Source organism: Ailuropoda melanoleuca, chromosome 2 (assembly GCF_002007445.2).
Source record: "Ailuropoda melanoleuca isolate Jingjing chromosome 2, ASM200744v2, whole genome shotgun sequence".
NCBI lineage: Eukaryota > Metazoa > Chordata > Mammalia > Carnivora > Ursidae > Ailuropoda > Ailuropoda melanoleuca.
Window position 1 is genome coordinate 33,501,646 of NC_048219.1, and position 23,972 is coordinate 33,525,617.

Genomic DNA, 23,972 nt, shown 5'->3' on the forward strand with positions numbered 1-23,972 from the left:
CACACTCTTGCCAAAACTGGGTATTATCAATATTTTCAGTTTTTGCTGACTTGTTACATGTAAAATTATATTATTGTACATTGCATTTCCTCCATTATTTGTGAGGCTAAAGGTTCATGGTATTCATTGTATTTCTTTTTCTGTGAACTGCAAGTTTGTATTCTTTGCATTACAGGAAGAGGGAACAGTATGAACAAAGGTGCCAAGTCTTCATTTCAAATCTTCGTTTGAGGGACTGCTGACAGCAGCTAGTGTTGGAGTATAGGGGGTTGAGATGGGGCGGGGTAGGGAGGTAGGGGGGTGAGGTTAGGGAGGCAGGCAGGAGCCAGAGCTTTGAGGTCCTTGGGCTTATTTTGGGCAGAAGCAGCATCGCTGTAGTCAGCAATTTGAGCGTGTCCTGTAGCTCTTGGTAATTTCGACAGGACCTGTTTGTGGAAGGCACTGTCCAATTCCCCGAGTGTAAAGTTTAATCTTCAAATAACTTGTTCTTTATGCCTTTCACCTTGGACCTTAAATCCACTTGGTCATGCTTCATAAATAGGTAAACACAAGAAGAGGCCAAAGACCTCAGCCGGCTTCTGGCTGCGCCTGGTCTCTGAGGAAGGAGTTTTGGAAGGCTGTGTGGGGAAGGGATTTTGTTGCTCTAACTAATACTGCCCTGAGCCTTTCCTGAGTTGGCTGACATCTGACAGCAGTCACTGAGGTTGGTGGGTTCTTCTGTTGTTTTAATTTGAGTGATTTTTCTCGGAAAAGCCATGGATTCTGGCCAATATGCTAATGATAACGGCCTTGCTTTGAAGGTCTGGTTAGTTCTGTAGAAAATCATTTCATAGTTAATTATGTCAGCAAATCAACAGCAGCCTCTTGGAGAAGAAAGTGACAGAGGGAGAGAAACTACACATATATTTAAATTATTCAGAACTCAGAGGTCAGGAATTCATGTTCCAAAAAGAAGAGTCCACGTAATAATCACTAAGTGTGCATACAGTTTTCCCCTTTAACAGGCTTAACTTGGTAATTGGCATATTGGGGTTAAAATATTATAACTTTGCGTTTAGAATCAGGATGCCAGCCCTCACTGTCTTTCTTCCTTTTTTGCCATTTTTCTGCTTTCTGGGTCCTGGCATGGGAGTGGGAGACCATCGGATTTACACTCTGGCTTTTAGTGAACTCAGTGTAAATTGGATTTGTAGAAGATAGACTGACTCTGACAAGACCCCTTGTCTGAGGAGTCTCTCTTCCTTCTCCCCTCCATATACGTGCCTGGTCAAGGAGGGAGATTGTCCTGGGGGAGGAGCGGGGTGCTTCACATAGAAGAGAGGCTTGGTGATACTGCTTTTGGAACTCTCCAGGGGCAGAGTCCTTAGAGACTTTTTATTTGAAAAGATATTTGACTATTTTATACATTAAAAATCTTCCCCTCCCCCACCACCCAGTACTTCCCCTGTTACTATATTAAGCTACACTGTGCCTATCAGCAGGTACAAGGAAGTAGCAGGCAAAACATTCTCAGTTCACATCTGTTTCTTACAGTAGCATGTACAGTGACATAAAGTAGTCTTTATGAATCAGAGCAGGGAGAAGCCATTTCTAATGATTGAGTGTCCAAGAAGGTTTCACAGGATAAACAGACTTTGAAGGGCATTCTGAGTTTGCCCAGGGTAAAGGCAACTTGGTTGATATGGAAAGCCAAGTCATTTCAGGGACAGTAGCAAGAGCCCTGCTCTGGCTTAGACAAAGCTGGATTTGAATACAGCCTCCTCCTTCTCCTGGCTTTGTGACCATCAACTGGAGATTTGACGCTCACAGAATTTGAGTGTCCCCATCTGTAAATGGGAGAAATGGCACATGCATCGATGGGTGTTAGAAATGTGGCATCCTTTCTCTGCAAACAGAATAGCTTGGTAGGGCATTATAAGGAGCTTGGGAGACATTATAACAAATAAGGAGTTGCTTTATCAGATCACAAGGATTGAAAAGAAGAGGGAGCCAGCAGTGTTTTCCAGAAGAGGATGTGGAGATACAAAGTTTCATCTGCTCTTAAGGCACTGTTTGTTGTTGGGGTTTGGGGATGTCTTCTCGTGAGTCAGATTTTCCATCCATGATTTCTTTAGGACCTATACTGTGCATTTGTCCTCAACATGGTTGAATTTTGTATTTGTGTCAGCTGTTGTGTCTTGCCTGCGCGGCTTGTGGAGGGTGGTGGTTTCGGCTAACATCCAGAACTGGCTTCGTTTTGATTCTGTGGCTGCCACATTGTGAGGCAGGCGTAGGGGTTTGGTGAGTTCTGACTTTTCTGCCTTTTGGAATCCAACTTTGAATTAAAAGAACAGCCGGCCTTTCTATTATTAATACTCTACGCCTCCTTGAATCACCTCGTGCTTATATTTGAAAATGGGCTTATAGTCAAGATCCTCAGCATCCTGAAAAATACTGAGTTTCTGGTCTAGTGGTTGGAACAGGGATGAAAACAGTCAACTGGTGCTTCCTTTTTCCAGCCATTATCTCTGAATTCTGTGGAGAAAAGTGGTGTTGGAATAGGATGCTTGGCCCTCAGAGTGTGGCTAGGATTCTGCTGGCAGCATGAAGCCACCTTATTGCCATACGTAGTTCACTAGGTGCATTTTGGTTTAGCTCGAAGTACAAAAACTAGGAATAATTTGAGTTGTCACCATTTGATTTTCAAAAATCAGATTCTTAGATTAAATTGTCAACTCTAATGTCAGAGATCCTGTGTTTTTCAGCTTCCTATTCCTGCTGTCCCAGCACAGAGAAAGCACTTAATATTTGCTTTGTTTGCTGGAATTTGAGATGTTAGATACAGTGAGAACACCCAGGTCTAGCCTGTGTATATTGCAGGTGTCCAGAGGTGATTTGGCGTTGGAAGGGACATAATAATGGCCCTGATAATTGCTGCTGTTTATGGAGCATGTACTGAACATCAGGTGTTAATGCTAATCACTTCAATTATATAATCTCAGTTAATCAAAAAACACCATGACATTGGAACTGTAGGAGACAGCCTTTCACAGTAAGGGAAAAAATTACGGTGAGCAACCTGTATTGTTTTCTCCCCTGTGTTTTGTTGGTAAAACCAGTAGACAACCGGTTACGATTGCCAGATTAGCTTTTTACTTCCCATCCCACGCTTTCTTGCCATCTTACAGCGTGTGTGATTTGTTTAAAGTGCTATTTTTTGTACTGTATGGTGATTAACATAATATAATAAAATAAAATTAATTATTAAAAAAAAATAAAGTGCTATTTGGTTCTTTCTGTTAGAAGGCTGAAGTGGACAGGCGTATACTCATTGCTTATCTTTTTTCTTTCCAAGCTTACCAACTGTCTGCTTGCAATATGACTAACTAAATAGTGTGGGACTCTTGCACCCGAGCTCCCAGCAAAGTCCAAAGATCAAAGTTGAAAGAGGATATTGAGTTCCCTCTCAGATCCCTGGGACATGGTTTCTGTGCACACCGTCACCTAATTGGTCCTGGAGGAGTGGCTTTTTAAGAAATAGGACTGAAGGTAAGCTCACCCACTCTGGAGGATTGTAGTCTTAGGAAACAATATTATTGCTATTAAGTTATGTAGGGAGAAAGGAGGAAGGAAAAATAGGAGAACAACCCCCACTTGGTGGGTTTTCAGCACAGTTGTAGTGTTGACCCCCTTCTTACTACTTTTGCAAAGAGCAGCCTCCCAAGTCCATGTCCGTCTTCCTTTTTCACGCTGCATTTGACCAACTTACACGTTTGTTGAAGAATCAGCCATGAAGTCTGTGGTTTCCTGTGGCACGTTACTAATAATATTTATACAAGCTATTATTTAATGAACCGTATAAATATTTATCATAGGAACAGTATTTTGATCATGAATAGTGGCTAAAAATGAGTCCTGTCTGATGTGGGAAACAAAGGCAGAAGAAAAAATACTACATTTCCTTACTGTCTACAGCCTATTGACTAGTCCTTGAAAGAGGCAGAGTGACCTTCCTTTAGGGACTCGCTGCCTCTATGTTAATACTTTGCTAAGGGCAAAAGGCAATCTTAGCCCAGCCCCTAGAATCCTGTAAGTCTACTTTAACATATAAAAATTCCTTTGGAAACTTCCTTTATCTCTACCACCCCCAAGATACATGTTGGCAATCATCCCCCAAGCATATGACCCACCGATATATATCTGAAGGGTCTCATGACTGAGGGTTTACTAAACAGTAATAAATGACCTTCCCAACAATAGCTAGCCCCCTCCAGACCCTGGAAACCTTGTTTCCAAAATACCGGGAGGCTTACGCCGTTCCTAACCCCCTCCCAACTTGAAAGTATATAATAGGCCACTCCCGTGGTGCTTTGATAAAACCACCTTTTTGCACCAAAGACCTCTCAAGAATTCTTCCTTGGCCATTGGCCTCAAAACCTAACATCCTTCCTACATCACCATCCATGCTGGGGACTTGGATGGGAGGCTGTTTCTGCCCTTTGAAGGATCTTGCAGACTGAGAAGTTAGGTGGCCCAGGACTCATGTCCAGCACAGCTTGAATTTTTCTCTATTGTTTTCTTTCTCATGGTCCCCACAGTCCATGTCCTCATTTCTGTCTGCCTGTCACCGTCCCCGTAGCCCTAATAGTAATTTCTCTTTTTAGAGTATTCATCTTTGCTTAAAAAGAAGGAGATAGAATCAAAGTTCTGATGACCCTCACCATTCACAAATTGGGCTTTGCAGCCATTCCAACTTAGCCTCGAATCCCAGCTTCTCTGGTTTTGTGCTGCGTGACCTTAAACAGCTTTATTTCCGAGAACCTCAGTCTCCTTAACTGGAAAATGGGCTCATAACTGCCTACCTCACAGGGTTGTTGCAAGGAGTGGTTGGAATCACAAAATCATGTGGGTGATTTGTAGAGCAGAGCTTAATAATTGCTAGTTGTTGCTACATTTGTTGTGGATAATTGTTATTGAAGGAGTTAACAAAGAATTCTGTTTTCAGTTTTCAGTCGGTGTTTTGGAGGGAGCCCTACACTTTGCCATGGAGGCTGGGGTTCAAAGCTCGGTGCTGCCATTTACTGTTTGTGTGCCTTGGGCGAATTTCCCCATTCCCCTGAAGTGTAAAATGGTGATAGGTTTACCAACTTGGTTGAGTTTCATTTGGAAGAGATTAAGGCATCTGTGCAAGTGCCAGACACACAGACGGATCCTACTCCTTATTATTATTTCTTTCTTAGCAAATTAGAAAATGGAATGTTTTCCATTTTGCAGTAACTATTTTATTTGTTGAGGAGAAGGGGAACTGGATACAGATTGGAGTCCAGGACACAGCAGAGTCCTTGTGACTAGAGGAACAAAGGGCACAGAGGGGAAGACAAGGGATCTGAGTTGCAGAAAATTCTCTGGCAGGGTTTTTAAAACTCTCAGGGTCGAGTTTCAGGGAAGCCGCCCAAGGGCTTGAACTTACTTGCTTCCCTGCTTTCAGGGTCCAGGTGTGGAAACAATCACAAAGAGATTACTTAAAACTATAGTAATGGGAAACATGGTGAACCTGAAATATTTAATTAGGATCTATTTCTTAGAAAAACATGAACTGGGAGGTGTGTGTGAACAATGCTGGGAGGTATGATGCCCTGGTCCCCATGAGTTTGACCGTCCCTGACCGATGCCCTGGTAATGTGGTCTAGAAACGGGTGGTTTGTCAGAGAGAGGCTGCCTGGCATTGGGGAAGGGTCAGGCTCCAGCGGTGGGCGGCTTGAGTCCCGAGGTAGCCGATCTTAGACAAAGGAGGCAGGGTCCTTGGCAAATAGGCGTTTAATAAATGGAGGAGAGTCAGGCAGTATGGCATCCTGAGAATGGTTGGGGACTTTGGAGCCGCAGGGAAGGGGATGGCTGTCAGCTCTATTCCTTACTATTACATGACGTACCGGAGCAAGCTGCTTTACCTGTCTGGGACTCAATTTTCCTCATCAGTGAAATGGGGATGGTATTTTCATGAATTATCTTCAGGAGTTGAGGTCAAGATTAAAAGTGTTGTGACAATATAAGCAAGCTGTTGAACAGAGCATTGGAGATACATAGTACCTTTTAGTATTCCCTAAGGATAGGTTTTAAAGGTATGCACGGAGTCACAAAGACTCACTGAGTTCCTGCTATGTGCCAGGCACCGGGTTGGCACAGGGGCTAGCTGTGATCCCGGCAACAATGGAGTTAATTGTTTAGTAGTAAAGCTCCACTCTTCATATGAGATAGGGGCTCTCCTGAAGGGCGGGCTCTTTCCTGTTTAGCGAAGACATGGGTCCAAAACTCAGAACTGGGGTAAGCGCTGGGTCAGCTGCAGAGTAGAAATCTGCCTCTGGATTTTACTGGAAATAAATCGGATGTCTGGGTGGTGGGTGATAAGATGTTGTGCTCCCTGTCGAGGAAGATAGAGTCAGAAGTGAGAAACCCAGGCTTGAGGAGCTGGGCCAGCCCCCTGGGGAATCTGTCTTGTCACTGGGGCTAGCCGGAGCAGGGAGAAGCCTGGCTGATGGCTGGTCGGTTTGGGTAAGCCAGAACGTTTGTATAGATTCTTCATTTCCTATTTATTTCCTTGTTTCTCTTAGAATAGTCTTGGAGAGTTCTAGCCAAGGACAGAGGGTTGTTGGCATGCTAGGATCAGTGTTAGGAGCGGCACCCCTGGGCCTCCAGGCCCGAGACGGTGAGATGCTAGCAGAGGGAATTCCAAGTGAAGAGGATGTGAGTGTGAGAGGTGGAGCAGCTGGCTTGGTCAATCTTCCTCCTGTTGGCAGGTAGAGAATGTTGAGGAAGCCCTGAGCCAGTGCACCGTCCTATTTTGTCTGCAACAAAACATAATAAAAAATTATTATAAAAAATAGTAATAAAAAAGATTTATAATGGAAAAAAAAGGTATCCGCAGCTCTTAGCAGGGTGCCTAGTGCCTGGCGCAATCTGTATTTCTTTGAATATCAATCATGGTGTTGCAAGATGCATTATTATTTCATATACCACTAAGAAAGTAAGACAGTGTTACCAATTAATTGTAAGATGCCATTGATTGTGGGATTCAATGACTTCAGAGAAGCAAAATGTGAAAAAAATGAGTGTCCTAGAATTAAGAAAATGTGGTTGTAGGCATCCAATAAATATTTGTTAATTGGATGAATGAAGCATACAGAGATTAGAATCAAAGCAAAACACTAGTGCCTGTAAGTACAAAATTAGGAATTCAGACTGTTAAAGCATGAGCCTTTTCATCCTTGTTTTCTATTGAGTTCACCGAGCTAGTTCATTCAGTACACATTTATTGAAAATAGATTCTATCCCAGATACTGTTAGGAACTAGGGATACAGAAATCACTAAGGTTCTTTTATTTTTCAGGCTCTTGCCAGTAAGGGAGACAGACCTGGAACCAAAAAAAAAATCATATTTCATAATGGCTAGGATTTAAAAGAAAGTAGGGACGCGGTACTCTCATGGCTCCAAGGGACAGAGAAAGGCAAAGAAGCCTTTCCTGAAGGGGAGATGGTTGAGTTGGAACTGAAAATGTTAAGTCCGAGGTCACCAGGCACACAAGAGAGGAAGGGGTTAGGAAGGGAAGGGCAAGTACGAAGCAGTGGGGTAAAGGCACTAGAGAACCTGCGAGGAGCCCCAGGACGTCTGGAGTTTCCTGTAAGAACCGGCAGGATTATGTTCCACGATGAGGCTGACCGCAAACAGAGGGGAGCTCTTGGTGGGCCTGGAATGCCACGCCTGGGCATCAGGCTATATGGCAGCCATCCTGAGTCCTGAGAAAGGACCCAGCAGAGGGACCACTCTGGGGAGGCGGGGAGGGCGGGGCTGGGCCATCCTTGTTCCACAGGGAGCAGCTCTACTTTGACTTGCTGTATTTACATTTTCTATGAGTCATGGCTTGAAAAAAACGAAGGAATGCATAGCTTGACAACTGGTGCCGTGGGTCCCGTGTAGCTCTGGAAGCCTTATAAGCGAAGGAGGCAGGATGATAGGAAAGTGCAGAGGCTGGAGTCCGAGCATTGTTCTAGGAAACCCAGCTGCAGGTAGCGCACGTGCTCACTGTGGCCTCCCTGTTTTCCTCTCCACCTGCCAGGGAGCCTGCAAGCCAAAGGGGGCAAACACCGTTGGGGAATCATTGTGATTAAGTCAGAAGCAATCACTTTTAATGAAGCTTTTGACTGGGATACATATCCAGGAAGCAGTAACTGAACATCTGCGGGCTGGCTTCGTTTTAGAATCCCCAAGTGTGACTTTGCCAAGGAAACATTACCTTTTTGAAATGGAAGGGCTCAGACCGCTTTCTCGGTGGAAATGAGACTCCGGGTGCTAAGACTGCCCCGAGCTCACCTGGGGAGTTGTAGCCTGTTCGCCTGCGTGCTTGTCTCGGGGGCTTGTTCTTACTCGGTGAAAGGCTGATCTGGGATATGAAAACCTCCGTGAGATTTCTGTGTCATGTGGGCTAATCTGACCAGAGGGACTTAGAGCGGCAATGAAGGCCAAGGAATTCCTGAGTGTTCTCTGGTCCGATTTCCTTGTAACTCACAAGGGGTCCGTAAAGAAAACAGATTGTCTAACAAATTCCTGATCCTGTCTCCCGCGAGTCTCCTTCTCCATTCCCAGTCACTTCATGACTCGGCTGCAGTATATTGGCCTCTTCTCCAAAACGACCCCTCAAGCTGTTAGGAGCGAATGGGAAGGGCCTGGGACTTGGCAGGCGCAGAGGGGCGACCGTGGGTCCAGGCTGCTTTTGAGTGATGCCGCCACCTCTCTTCACTTCCCCGAGACCTGTTTCCCCATCAGTACGATGCGCGTCACTGCGGTCCTGTACATTTACTCTTCTTACGTGTGTGGACCTAGCTTTAAGAGAAAAGTCATGTATCTCTGGGACTCTCCCCCTGATTACCTGTGAACTAGAGATTTAAGTATCCTCTCCTTCCAGAGTCCCAGTGAGGAGTAGCGGGGGTGCATGTGCTTTTCACCATGTTTGGCATATAATAGGCACTTAGTAGATCATTTTTGGAATGAACAGTTGACAGGGTAGATGAGGTTCCTTTTTAGTGCTGTGGCCGTTGTCCTCCTCCTGATTCAAATTCAGTGAGAATACATGCGTGTCTGTTACCTCTAGATTGTTTGAATTCCACAGCCCCATATTTACCTGTGTAGCATTTTTCACCCAATATCATGACTTTGCTTAAATTATTATGCAGCTCGCAACTGCTGAACATCTGATTTCCTTCTGAGAAGGGAAACTCCACGTCTGAGGCCTTGCCTGTCTTGTTTACCCACCACCTAGCTCAGTGTGCCCATTAGCATACTGTTAGCACTCAGCGTTTTTGTTGGGTGGAATAAGTAAATGGCCACCAGTTGGTCAGCTGTGCCCCTTTTATTTCCACTTGCAAGATGTTTTGTGCCTGATTTTGCAGACCCACTTGGTCTTCATGTGGCTTTTGTCCTTGATCACTGCAGGTGCAGGGATCACAATGCCTGGCGGAGATCAGGAACCAGGGAGCTACTACGTGGGTGTGGACGTTGGAACAGGGAGTGTGCGTGCGGCTCTGGTGGACCAGAGGGGCATCATTTTGGCTTTTGCAGACCAGCCGATTAACCGATGGGAGCCTCAGTTCAACCACCATGAGCAGTCCTCCGAGGACATCTGGGCCGCATGCTGTGTTGTCACAAAGGTATATGGCCGCAACTGTGGCGTTCTATCCTTGTGTATGTTCCCCTGCTCCCACCTGCTGAGCATGTCTGTTTTGTACATCTGGTACCAGGGACAATGTTGGGATGCTTTAGATATAGGCCTTGCCTTTCGGGAGTTCATAGTCTAGTGGCAGAGACCAGTAGATGGCTAAACTATGACTCGGTAGGTGCTGGGGGGTCAGGGGCTATGGCTGGAGCTGAGGAAAGGGTAACTCAGAGGGGCTCAGGTGGACAGGACCCAGGATTCTGGTCACGTGTGACCGAATGTGGAAGTGGTCACTGATAATCATAGCTAACCCTGTGCCTTCGTGCGTGTGGGCCCAGTGTTACGTAAACCGTGTTAGCACGCGTCGTGTATGTGAATCCTTGCCTGGGAAGGTAGTCCTGTTACAACCCCTGTTGTATCGAGGAGGAAACAGGTGCAGAAAGGTTAGGTGACTTACCCAAGTTCATGCAGTTAGTAAGCAGCAGATGTGGCAGTGACTCCAGTGCTGCACCATGAGTCACTGGACTGTCCTGCTTTCCAGGTGGACAAGTGTGAGGAACCTCATTTTGTTCAGAGGCAACAGCATGTGCCAAGGCATGAGTGGCAGGCGCACGTGGTGTGTTTTGAGAAAGCAAGGACATTGAGTTGTGCCAGACAGATGTTGATGTGGAGGGGCCTTGGATTGCAGCCCTACCTGCCAGCTCGGGGAAGGAAGTGATGCTCACTTATCTCTCTTGACTGTTGGTTTTAGAACCTGGTGATCAGGAGAGACAGAGATACTTTTGTGTTTTTTTCCTTTCAGAGGGAAAAATAAAGTCCTGGTTTCTCTTTTCTCTCTGTTCCTAGTTTTGTTCCTTAAATATTCATGAAGGGCTTGGTAATTTGCAGATGGACAATTCACCATTCTGTCTGTATTGATCAGTCTGTTTAAACTTTAATGAGCTCTGGGCTGCTGTTAGTACCCCCAGAGAAGCAGACAGAGAGAGCAGGTGGGGGTGGGCAGTGCTGGAGCAGTCTGTAGGAAGAAAAGTTGGGGCACATCTCTTCTGCCTGTTTAATTTTCCTCCTCCCTCCCTGCTCTGAGCCCCTGCCTTGGTGAGAATCTTCTACTCTTTGCCCTTGGGTCTCCTTTGTTCTTCTAACATATAGCCTTTCTTGCCATTAAGGAAATTGTCAAGAAGAAAATATAATCCCCTGATGAAAAGCTACTTCAAAAAAGGTCTGCTCTAAGTACAGCTTGGTTTAATGGTAGATTTTTAATCATCTCCTGGTGGCGGTCAGCTCGTCATCTGTGTGAGCCCCATGAGTGCCGTGGGCATTTGTCCTGAGTGAGGCTGTCTCATTGAGGCTATTGGGATGAAGCTGCTGGGTCTTAGGCTGTCTGCTCACGTGAGTATGGCTGTGTGGCCGTGTGCCAGAAGCCGTAGCATAAGCATGCCACATCTACCCGCAGCTCAATGCTGGTGTGAGGTTTAGAGAAGGAGGCATTTTTGTATCAAGGAGGTAGCTCACTGTAGAGCGTAGATTCTGGAGCCAGACTGCCTGGATTGACAGCCCATTGCCAGCATTGATTCGTTGGTCATCTTGGACAAGTTACTTCAGGTTTCTTGCCTGAGTTTCCTCAGGTGAGATGGGAATGATAATCGTAGCTTATCTCCAAACGGTTTTTGTGAGACCTAAGTGAGTGAATGCATATCCAGAGCCAGAGCAGTGTCTGGAAATGAGGAAGCACTGCGTTTTCCTGTGGTGATGATGATGGTTGACAGTAGCAGAAATGGGTAGCCTGCAGAGGAGAATGACCTTCTAAGATAAAACACTGAAAGGTCAAAGTCAATTAGGGAGGTGCCTTCTGGAAGCCTTCACTCACTCCCTGTGTGGTTAGGGTTCTTTGTATGTAAGGCTTTGACAAGCGCTGGTATGGGGCAAAGGGTGACCGAGAATCTATCCTGTCCTGTCTCTTCTTTTTCAAAGACTTCTGGGAGAGCCTGAGAGCAGTGGTACTGCTTCTCTTCCTGCCTGAGATGGTTTTCCTCTTAGTCAAGTTAGTCAGAACAACAGCAACAAATAAGAACAATAAGAGGATGACGATGATGACAGCTCTCCTTTCCCAGGCACTCGGTATGTGCCAGCACTCATGCTGAGTACTTGATATCCATCACTTCGTTTATCCACGTGACAGCCTCTTGATAGAGTTTTTATTATTCTGTCTGTTCTGGAGCTGGAAGAAATGAGCTTTGAAGGGTTAAGTAACCGGCCCAAGGTCACAAGATTAATACAAGCGAGGGGTGGACTGCTGCCGCCCCCCTCATGCTCTGCCCTTTGCCCCTCTCTCCAGCCTCATTTCAGTCCCCATGCCCTCTGCTTGGAAATCCTATTAAGCTTCCTGAAGTTTTTTGAATTTGCCACTGTGTAGGGAGACCTGTACTAACTATACCCTGTACTAACTATTGCAGTACTAACCATACTGCGTTTTAAGTGCCTTTCTCTGACCGTCTGCTCCTGTGAAAAGTGTGTGCCCCCTGAGCAGGGAATCATGTCTTGTTTAGCTGTAGTTCCCTAGAGTTCCTTGCCTCTGATATGCCCAATTCCTGTTTGTGGAGCATGTGAATGGATGAAATGTCTGTTATTTTCATTATCTGGAAAGTTCTCTTACCTTCTTCACCTGCCCAGCTCCTGCACAGGTACTTATAATCTTCAGCATTACTTGCTCCTGGGAGCCTTCTCTGATGACCTCTGACAGCCCCTGCCCTTCCTTGCCAACCTCAGAGGAAAGAGAGGATAGGAAAGCCCTCTCTGCTGCCCTGGAGCCTACTGTCTTCACCTGTCCTCACCACATAGCATTTGATCTGGTCCTTAGTGGATTGCATTGTAATTGATGACTTGTTCGGTTTCCTCAAAACCATGAATTGAACTTGAAGAGAATCACCCCCATATCCCCAGCCTCTAACACATTGCCTGGCACATACAGTGTTGCTGGTCAGTCAGCGGTTGCCACATTAAAGTTACTTAGAACTGAAAACAAACAAACAAAATTCTGGCGTCCCTCATCTTAAGTGTCACAGTAACTGTGTGAGATAGACTGCCATTCTTTCTGTTTGACACATGAGAATATTGAGGCTCTGAAACTAACAGGTGTTAGAGACAGGACAGGACCCCTAGCAAGATGCCTCCAAATCCTAGTCTTTGTTCTACTACTCCTAAAATTGGAGGGTCTTTATTGGGTTGGCACTCACACATCTAAAAAGTACTGTGGGAACACAGAAGTCTTAGAGGTATACACTGTCTCTGATATTAAGGACTTCTATCTCTTTTTGGACCCACAATCTTAATCATCCCAAGAAGGTGAAAACATTGCAAGTTCGTGTCTAATGAGTACCAGCTTCCATTAGGAAAAAGGACAAAGGTAAGCTGGAGGTGTCATTCAGCCCAACAGGCATTTGTCAGATATCGTCTAGTTTTCACATAGTTCTCTGAGCACCTACTATGTGCTGATCTTTACTAAACCTGGAATGTGTGCAGAAGAGGTATATAACAAATTCTCTGCCGCCAAGGATGACATAGTTCAGTTGCACGGAAAAACCCAGCACCTATGAGGCCAACGAAGTAGTGTTTTGTTTTAAGTTGTACTAGCTATGTGAGTAATGGTTGGAGAGAGAAGGAGCAGAGAGGGAGTAACCCATATGGGATTGAGCAGTAATGCTAACCTTTTACAGTCGTAGAACATGTGTGGTTCACAAAGCATGTTCATAGCTCTTCAGTTGTCATACAAGGTAGGTGGGGCAGGAATGGTGGTTCCCATTTTACAATTGAAAAGAAAAATGGAGACCCAAAGAGTTAAGTGACTTTCTCTAAGTCACCCAGGAAGTCAGCAAGAAGCCTGAACTCTGGTCAGATCTTTGCCTTCTTTCCATGTCCAGCACCACATACCTGTGTCGTTTGTCTGGATTCATGCAGGAACCTAACTGATGTCACATATGCACTACTCCTTCCCCGTCCTTTCTCCTTCTTGGAGCTGAAATGATTTTTTTTTTTTTAATGTAACTGGACCCTGTCATTCTTTTGCTCACCATCCTTCCATAGCATCACACTACTATTTGGATAGAACTCAGAATCCTTAACATGGTCTTCGGGCCCTTCGTGGTTTGGGTTCCACCTAATTTCCTGGCTCATCTCATGATGTTTCTCTCAGCTACCTGTGTTCCGGCCACACTCTCTTTCTGTTCTGTCCACAAGCATGCAGTGAATGCTCCCTCTAGCCTCAGGACCTTTACACATGTTCTTTCTCCTTCCTACCGACTCTTCCCACCTTCCGCCAATGTACCTAACTCTTTGTCATCCTTGGATTCATGCCATCTAATACAGTAGTCACTAGGCACATGTGGCTATTTAATTTAAGCTAATTAAAATAAAAACAATTTGGGTCGCCTGGATGGCTCAGTCTCTAAGCATCTGCCTTCGGCTCGGGTCATGATCCCAGGGTCCTGGGATTGAGTCCTGCATTGGGCTTCCAGCTCAGTGGGAAGCCTGCTTCTCCCTCTCCCACTCCCACTGCCTGTGTTCCCTCTCTCGCTGTGTCTCTCTCTGTCAAATATATAAAATCTTAATAAATAAATAAATAAATTAAATAAATAAATAAATAAATAAAAATAATAATAACAATTTAAAGTTTGGTTCCTTGGTTGCACTGGCCACATTTCAGTTGCGTGGGAGCCATGCACGGCTCGTGGCTACCATATGGGGCAGCACAGATACAGAACATTTCCATTACTGCAGGAAGTGCAGCACTGAATCTTAGTTCAAAAGTCCAGTCCTTGAAGGAAGAAGCCTTTTCTTGCCCAAGATCATCTCCAAACTAAGTTCTTTTTGACTTAGTGTTGTCACAATACCTTATACTTTTCCTTCATAGAAATACACATGGTTTGTGAATCATCCATTTTTTGATGTATAATAAAATAATAAAGTCATTTTATAAACAAATAATAAAATAAATAATAAGTCTTTGATATTTTTTGAGTTGATCTCTATCTTATCTCCTAGATTTGATGTTTCAGGGGAGTAGGAACTACAGTTTACTCACCCAGGTCCTAACATCTAGTAGACTCAGGAAGTGTCAAAAGAATGAGTGAATAAAGAAATTGGGACCTCTCTACTCAGTCAATGGAGAAGGTTTAAGGAAGGGTGTACGGCAAACAGGGACTCTGGAGAACTCTAAGAGACGACATTCAGAGCTGGAGGAATGGCATGGACAGAAGTGCTGACATGGGGATGTGAAGGAGCCAGCTCGGGGTGGGGCACATGGTTTCCAATTGGAGGAAGAGGGGAGACTGCATTGCTTGAGGGGGCAAACCTGGGACAGTGGGTTCTGAGGCCAGTAGGGTGTCTTCTAGAATCATCCTGAATTTCAGGTGGACCAGCAGCTGCTTCAGGATGGCTTGCAAGGAACAGAAATGAAATTCAAGGATGCTGATTAGGGGGCAGTTTCTCCAAATGAAGTTCTGGGGGCTGAGATTCCTTTGAACTATCAGCTCTGCGAGGCTAGGGTCCATCTGTCTTGTTCAGCATGTGTACTCCATGCTGGCACATACAGGTGCTTAATAATGTCTTTTTTCTTTTTAAAGATTTATTTATTTATTAGAGAGAGAGAGCACAGCAGGGTCAGGGGCAGAGGGAGAAGGAGAGAATCTTAAGCAGACTCCCCCCTGAGCACGGAGCCTGATGTGGGGCTCCATCTCACCACCCTGACATCATGACCTGAGCCAAAATCAAGAGTCAGAGGCTTAACCTACTGAGCCACCCAGGCACCTCATTAATTTCTTAATTAATTAATGGCTGGATAAGAATGTTGGCAGAGGAGTAAATAACAGTGACAAGACTGACTTTGGAAGGAAGATCTAATAGGGCTTGGTGAAAGTGGAGACGAAGGAGATGAAGATAGTTTCAGAATTTCCCTTCTTAGAAGAATGTTGGTGTCCCTGACATAAGTGGAAGTGTTTGGTCTCCATGTCCCTGTTTATCTTCAAGGGACAACACCACACCTAAGCTAAGATGCTGTATAGGTCATGGTCCAGGGTTGGATTTATGCATTGTACTAGTCACTAGAGTAAATTTTGTTAAATAGAGTGTCTCCAGGGGCCTTGCAGGTAACATACTCCCCATACAAGCTGTATCAGCCTGTTTGCTCTTCCCACCTCAGGGCCTTTGCACTGGCTGTTCTCCTGCCTGCAACACTTTCCCACCAAATTTCCACAAGGTCAGTTCCTCAGGTCCTTTATGTGTTTTCTCAGATCTCATCTCAGCAACTACCTCCCTCTTTTCTGGCACTCCTCATCCCCTTATCATTTTCTAGTACACTCTATGTTTTATTTATATTAGGTGTTGTCTATTCCTAATAAAATGTCGTCTCCAAAGGAGCAAGGATTTTTTTTTTTTTGGTAATAGTCTCTTCTTTTTTTCCCAAATACCCAGAAGAGTGCTCAGCCTGACCCTAGAAGAGGTTTGATTATATTTGCTGACTGATTGAACCTGTGAGTAATTGAATTGTGTAGGCAACAGCGAGTGATGAGCCTGAGGGAACCAGGGATTTCATAACCCCACACACCCTCAAGGCTGACAAAGGCATTCAGATCAAGATTGGAAAGAATACAGTACCAGCCACAAAACTCAATTGCAAGTTGGACTCTGTCTGTGAGGCCTTAGGCTTTGACCCTTGCTCCAAATAGGGCTAAAGAAAAAGCCAGGTATGCCTCTGAACCTCCAGTTCTCAGTTTGGATGGTTTCAAAGGAATACCGTCTCCCCACCCAATATGGCAGAGCCTGCTGATTTAAAACACATGCAGGATTGAACTGGTTCCCACCGTCAGAACAAAGCGATGCACAATCCCTTCCCCAAATATTTGTTTGCTGCCCCATAGCTACGAGTTGACAGTTGTTAGACATGGACCAGGTTACCAAATGAAGTTACAGAAATCTTCTCTGGAAATTCTTTAGAAGAGCAATGTGCTTTCTCTCTAGCTGTGGAAATTCCCTTGATGCCAAGTCGTTGGGGCGAGTTTACTGGACTGCTTTCTTCTTCCATTAATAAGAGCATTAAAAGGAATCCTCAGGTCAGCAGGTCAAGTCCCAGGTACCTTCTGGGTAGTGTGGCCTTGACAGCCATCTTTCTGGGGTGGTTTAGATGGGGGTGGGGGTGGGGAGTAGGGTGGTCCTACTCCTGGATCAGCATGATCATAAGATGTTTTCATGTAAGGCTGGGGGTGTGGCTACCTAACCAAATCAGATCTAAATGCACGTCACAATTATTCTTCTAGTTCTTTGTGGTCGATTTCTATTGTAGCGATGGAGAGGTTGGGCCTTTGTGAGTGAAAGGCCATGAGTAGAATATGGAACTATAGGTCTTCAGAGGGGTTCATAAAATAGATTGAAGAGAATATTTTCTTTGCACCTACTGGGAGGTTACTCCATAATTCTTGAGAAGGTTTGAGTTTATTCAGTCTTCTTAATCACTATTCCCTTTGCCTATCATTTGTACGTGGGCTTACACGATAGAGTGTGCTTTACTTTGTGAGTAAGAAAGACTTCATGAATGTAGGTGTAGATAGGTCAGTGTCGTAAAGGTATGCAGGACGTTCGTCTCATGCTGTGGGGCAAAGATATTGCCAGCAGTCACAGATGGGTCACTAGCAGATGTCCCCCCCGGAATCCTAAATTACAAGTTTGGGATTCTGAAACAAGGATAAAGAAGAATTGTGTATTTTAAATGGGATGAACACTTTTGAGTTGACGTTTGTGGGATTAAAAGGTTTTTTCCTCATTTTTTTTTTTTTTTTTTAAGAGAGAGAGCGTTCATGCACTTTGGCATGTACAAGTGATGGGGCGAGGGGCAGAAGGAGAGAGAATCTTAAGCAGGCTCCACCTTCAGCATGGAGCCCCATGTGGGGCTCCATCTCACTATCATGAAAAAAAATAAAAAATAGAGATAATCTATTATTTTACAACTTTAAAAATTATATAACAAAGTAAAAAGTCTCCTATACCCTCCAACTGCAGTTTCTGCTCTCACAGGCAATCGCTGCTGTTAACAATTTGTTGTATACAAATTCGTCCCTAGCTTATGATTTTTCAACTTTATGATGGTGTGAAAGTGATAGGTATTCCATGGAAACTGTACTTCGAATTTTGGGTTTCGATTTTTTTCCTGGGCTAGCAATATGCAATGTGATGCTCTCTCTTAATGCTGGGCAGTGGTAACGAGCCGCAGCACCCCGTGAGCCCTATAATCATGAGGGTAAAGAACCCACACACTTACACCATTCTGTACCCATACAGATGTTCAGTTTTTCACTTCCAGTACAGTATTCAACAAACTACATGAGATATTTAACACTTTAGTGTAAAGTAGGCTTTGTGATAGATGATTTCCCAACTGAAGCTAATGTAGGTGTTTTTAGCACATTTAAGGTAGGCTAGGCAAAGCTATGATATTTGATTGGTTAGGTATATTCAGTGCATTTTCGACTTAATGCTATTTTCAACTTAGTATGGGTTTAATCAATGTAAGCTCGTCCTCAGTGGAGAAGATCTATATATATTTTTTAATCTTACTAACATGTCATGGATGTCTTTCCGTTTTATCTTTAGCTGAACCTCTCAAAAATATTTAACAGTTTGAGGTGTAATTTACATACCATCAAATCCATCCAGTGATATTATTGAATTTGCGCATTTGTACAATTATCACCATAATCACATTTTAGGATACTTCTACTTTTAAAAAAGTTCCTTTGTGGCTGTTTGTGGTCATTCCCCAGCCCCAGTTATAGATAACTGTTTATCTGCTTTCTGTCTTTATGGTTACTCTTTTTTAGAAATTTCATATAAATGGAATCCTACAGCATGCATTCTTTTGTGTCTGACTTCTTTCATTTAGTGTAATGTTTTTAAGGTTCATTCATGTTGTTGCACTTAACAGTTGGTGCCTTTCTCTTGCCGAGTACTATTCCATTGTGTGGAATTTGATTAACCATTTGATTAAACTATGATGGACATTTGATTTGTTACCAGTTTGGGGGTATTATGAACAATGCTGCTATAAATACATACAAGCGTTTATGTTGACATATGTTTTTATTTTCTTGGGTAAATGTAAATGCTTAAGAAGTAAAATTGCTGGGTTGTATGATAAGCTATATTTAAAAATTGCCAAGCTGTTTTCCCAAAGTGGCTGTATTTTCCATTCCTGCCAGCAGTGTATGAGGCTTTCACTTTCTCCCGAATTTTCTAACACGTAGTATTGTCAATATTTTACAATTGTGATTTAGTTTGTATTTTCCTAATAACTAATGATGTTGAGTATATTTCCATGTACTTATTGGACATTGTGTGTGATATGTGTCTTCTTGGGTGATGTGTATATTTAAATCTTTTGTCCATTTTTTATTTGGGTTGTTTTTCTCTTACTATTTCGGTTATAAGAGTTCTTTATGTATTCTATACATAGGTCTATTACCAGATGTATGAATTACAAATATTTTCTCCAATCTGTAGCTTATCTTTTCATTTTCCTGTGGTTGCATTTCAAGAGCAAAATTTAAAAATTTTGATGAAGGCAAATATACCCATTTTTTTCTTTTATGAGTCTTACTTTTGAAGAAATCTTTAACTCACGCTAGAAAAATTTTCATCTACAAGTTTTATAGTTTAATTTTTACATTTGGAGATATGACACATTTTGAATTAATTTTTGTGTGCATGTGAGGTAAAAGTCTAGAAGTGTAAGTTTTTGTTTTTTTTTCTTGAATGTGGACATTTAGTTTTTCCAGCCTTATTATTGAACAGACTGTCCTTTGCCATTGAATTGTCTCGGTACCTTTATAAAAAATTAATCAACCATAAATTTTGGGCTTATTTCTTATATTTCTGTTCTGTTCTATTTAATCTATAAATTTATCTTATGCCAATGCCACACTGATTTAGTAGTGATAGTTTTATATAAAGTTGAAATCAGGTAGCTTAAATTCTCCATCTTTGTTCTTTCTTTTCAAAAATGCTTAGGCTCTTCTGCATTCTTTATTTTTCTACATAAATATTAAGAGCAGCTTGTCAATTTGTAAACAACAAAAAACCCCAAATATCCAAAAACCTGCTGAAATTTTTATAGGGTTTGTGTAGATAGAATCTGTAGATTAATTTGAGGACATTACCATTTTCACAATGTTGAGTTTTCCATTTCATGAATATAGCATATTTCTCCAATTTGTACCTTCTTTTGTAGCAATGTTTTATACTTTTCAGGGCATTGGTTTTGAACTTCTTTTGATAAATTCATTACTGAGGTTTTTGGGTTTTGTTTTGTTTTGTGGTTTTGATGCTATTCTGAATGGAATTATTTCCTTAATTTCAACTTTGATATATTAGCTGCTCATATATAGAAATACAATTAATTTTAATATGCTAGTCTTGTATCCTGTGATCCTACTAAACTTGTTTATTACTTCTAGTAGCTTTTTTTTTTTTTAGTAGATACCTTAGCATTTTCTGCATATGAGATCATGTTTTCTGCAAAAAAAAGATGCTTGAACTTCTTTCTTTCCAATCTGTGTGCTTTAAATTTCTTTTCTTGCCTTATTGCATTGGCTGGAAACACTAGCTGCAGGTTGAATAGAAGTGGTGAAAGAGACATTTTTCTTTGTTTATAGTAGAAGGGAATAATTCATTTTATCACGAAGTGTATTGTTAGCTGTAGGTTTTTGTAGATGCTCTTTATCAGGTTGTGGAAGTTCCCTTGTCTCTGGGTTTATTGATTTTTTTTTTCTCTCTCTCTCTTTTTCTGCATCTGTTGAGATGATCATTAGGTATTTGTGCTTTATTCTATTAATATGTGTAATACATTAATTGATTTATGGTTATAAAATCAACCTCGCATTCCTGGGATAACCCCAAATGGTCATAATATATAATATGTGTTTTGTAGTTAATGTTTTTTAAGGGTTTTACACCTATTTTCATGGCAGATATTGGCCCATAGTGTTCTTTTCTTTTGATGTCTTTGTTTGGCTTTGTTATGAGAGTAATGCTGGCCATGTAGAATTTGTTGGAAAACGTTCCCTCCTTCACTATATCCTAAACAAGTTTGTGAAGGAATTGAATTATTTCCTCCTTGAATGTTTAACAGAATTTCCCAGTGGAGCCATCTGGTCCTAGAGTTTTTTGTTTTGTTTTATTTTGTATTTGTGGGAATGTTTTAAATACAATTTTGATTTTTCAAGAATAAATCCTTCTTAAAAATTAAATGCTTTGATTTTTCAAGAATAAATAAATAAAATATGGCTTTATTCACATTCCATAGCCCCCAAATGGTTGTTTTTGATGCTTTTGTCCAGTGTGATACTTTTATTTTGCTGAAAGAATTTGCCACTCCTCTTCAAAGTACCACACGCAGAAGTTACTTCTCTGTCTCTTTTTAATGGCTATACAATATTCCATTTTGCAGATGTACCAAATCTAGTAAAAAACAGTTTTTCCAAATTTTAAGTATATTCTTAAGTAGTGCTACAGTTAAATTTAATCCACATATAACTTAGGCTAATAATTCACTAAGCTAGGTTCCTAGAAGTGAGTTGGCTGGGCAAATGTTATGCACGTTTTTAATTTTGATAAATACTCTGAAGTTATTCTCCAAAATTTGTACCAAATTATTATACAATTAGAGTAATGTAAGAGAAGGTCTGGTTCTCTCTGTCTGCCACTACTGTATACTGTTAATCTTATACATATTTGCCAATGTGGAAGGCAAAGATAGGTGTGTTTTTATTTGCATTCATTTATTTAACTGGAGTTGGGAATCTTTTTATATGCTCTTTGACTATTTCTTTTTATTTTATGAAGTGACTTGCCGTGTCCTTTGCTTGATTTACAGTTAGATTGGTTGTCTTTGTCTTATTAATTTATAGGATCTTCTGTTTAGTTACATTAAACTTTTATCTGTTTTCTGTTGTAAATATTTACTAAATTTAGCCATTCACTTTTTTCTAGTCATAACCATTTTCAGTCTTTTAAAAGCCTGTCTTGTAATTAATGTTTTTGTTTGTTTGTTTGTTTGTTTGTTTTTAAAACAGCAAGTTGTACAAGGGATTGATGTAAACCAAATCCGAGGGCTTGGGTTTGATGCCACGTGTTCTCTGGTGGTTTTGGATAAGCAGTTTCGTCCTTTACCAGTAAACCATGAAGGTAGGACCATTCCATTCTCTTTCCCTGGTGGTGGGAGACTGGCTGGGCCCCAGGTGGAACATGAGGTCAAGTGTCTCTTATTGCCAAGGGTGAGATTTAGTGGTGGAGCAGGGAGACCAGAATCATGTCCTGGAGGTCACACGCTTGGAGAACAGTTTGTGGGAGTAATGACATGGGGGTTGGATTAGGGAGATACTTGGCTCACTCATGCCCAAGAGCCACAGTCGAGAACTCACTGTTCTCGACATGGAAAGGAAGGACATGGGATCATTAGCTCAGAGTGAGCGGCCTTGAAACAGGCAAGTGATCTGAGTGTTTTCTGGGAAGGGAGTGTCAGTGCCTGCACTCGCTTTGTGTATGAAGCTCCTGTAGCATCTTTATTTGAATAGGTGAGCCAAGTCCATTTAAAGGAAATAGAATAAGGCAGACAGGACCATGCATCACACAGAAGCTGGAAACAGATTGGCCTGTTTTCAGTAGCCAGACCAAAGGACATTCCCGCTTAATAATATTGTCCTGATAGAGACTTGTGAGTACAGTAATGAACTGTTTCAAATGTATGTGCCACTTGGATTCACCATCAGAAATTTTTCATGGGTCAAGGTCTGTCCCTCTTGGGAAATTTTAGCAAGTAGCATTAGCACTGAGGTTGCAAACCCAAAAGTCCATAGTAGTTGGGTGGGTAACGAAAATGAGTAAAGTGGACCAGGTTTGAAAAAACAACAACAACAATAGCACATGTGTGGAGATAAATTTCAACTAATTTTTCACCTTTTCGTGAGCAGAAGATATTTGGGAGTGGTGGAGACCCCAGTGCACTGGAAATTGCAAATTCCACCTAGGGAGTGTGGCTCTAGGCATCATCAGCAAGTTGATGCCAAGATAGCCACTGCAGATATGTTTTAGGCCAAGATTGTGTTTGAGAACCATCAGCAGTGAACACTGCTGTAGCAGTGCCTTTTTTAACAGGCGGCTGTGGATACTAGGGTACACTGGGACACCTTGGAACTGGAGTCAGGAAGGTGCCAGCTCTCATCTCTGTTGATGCTGAGCCGTGACATCTTGAGCGAGTCACTTTACCTCTGCATTTTCTGAAAGCATTGGAATAATGAACCATAGCTTTGCTGTGAGGATTGAGATCCTGATCCCTGAATGCTCAGAAACATTTCTTCCATCTGATCATGAATTCCTAAAAAGAGAATGTGTCCCTCTCACTTTTATGGACCGAATTCATCGAAAAGTGATTTATATAAATTACATGTGCTGGAAAAAGTATGCAAGTGAATGAATGGTTAGAACACAGTGGTAGTGATGCCCATGTTTACACACACACACACACACACACACACACACACACTTCCCCCCTTTTCCCCCACATTTATTAGCACCTCCCATGTGCCAAGCCCTTTCTTATTAAGTGTTGGGGTGTCAAAGACAAACATGAATGTTCCCTGTTCTCAGTGGCTGATCACTGGCCTGGGAGAGCAAAACAGCCCTAATCTGGGCCACTTGAGAAAGCACAGACCAAAGAAATGGGCCTGGACTAGCAGAGCTCAGCTCGGCAGCAGCAAGCACTCTCCAGTTATGAGAGATGGCCAGCCATGGAGCTGGCCCCTTGGGCAGGCTGTCTGCGCTTCCTTGTATGACTTGCTTTCAGTAGTGACCAGGTGATCGTCTCTTAGGGATGCTATTGGATGAGTTCTCATTTTGGGTGGGACTTTAGATGTTAACAGCCCTAGGTTCCAAGGACGCTGACCTCTGATCTGCTAAATAACATGGTTTTTAATTCTGGCTTTATAGTAGAATCAACCCAGGATCTTTTTTTTTTTTTTAAAGATTTTATTTTTATTTATTTGACAGAGATAGAGACAGCCAGTGAGAGAGGGAACACAAGTAGGGCGAGTGGGAGAGGAAGAAGCAGGCTCATAAGCGGAGGAGCCTGATGTGGGGCTCGATCCCATAACGCCGGGATCACGCCCTGAGCCGAAGGCAGATGCTTAACCGCCATGCCACCCAGGCGCCCCACAACCCAGGATCTTTTAAAATCCCCAATTCATGACCCTT

The 23,972-nt window shown here is 42.7% G+C and overlaps 1 protein-coding gene across 13 annotated transcripts in view; it reads left to right on the top strand.

Moving 5' to 3' along the window:
* The window catches only part of FGGY (FGGY carbohydrate kinase domain containing), a 414,009-nt gene that overhangs the window by 12,118 nt on the left and 377,919 nt on the right, over nt 1–23,972 (top strand). For 11 of the 13 annotated variants that reach the window (XR_004623203.1, XM_034653399.1, XM_034653401.1 and 8 more), the window contains exons 2-3: nt 9,464–9,678; nt 21,797–21,908. Coding sequence is in view for 11 of the 13 variants with exons in the window: in XM_034653401.1 (XP_034509292.1) it covers nt 9,464–9,678; nt 21,797–21,908 (327 nt within the window). In the remaining 2 variants the exon portion in view is untranslated. Of the gene's footprint in view, nt 1–9,463; nt 9,679–21,796; nt 21,909–23,972 lie in introns of those variants that run through there. The other 2 variants (XM_034653435.1, XM_034653431.1) reach the window with 2 other exon arrangements.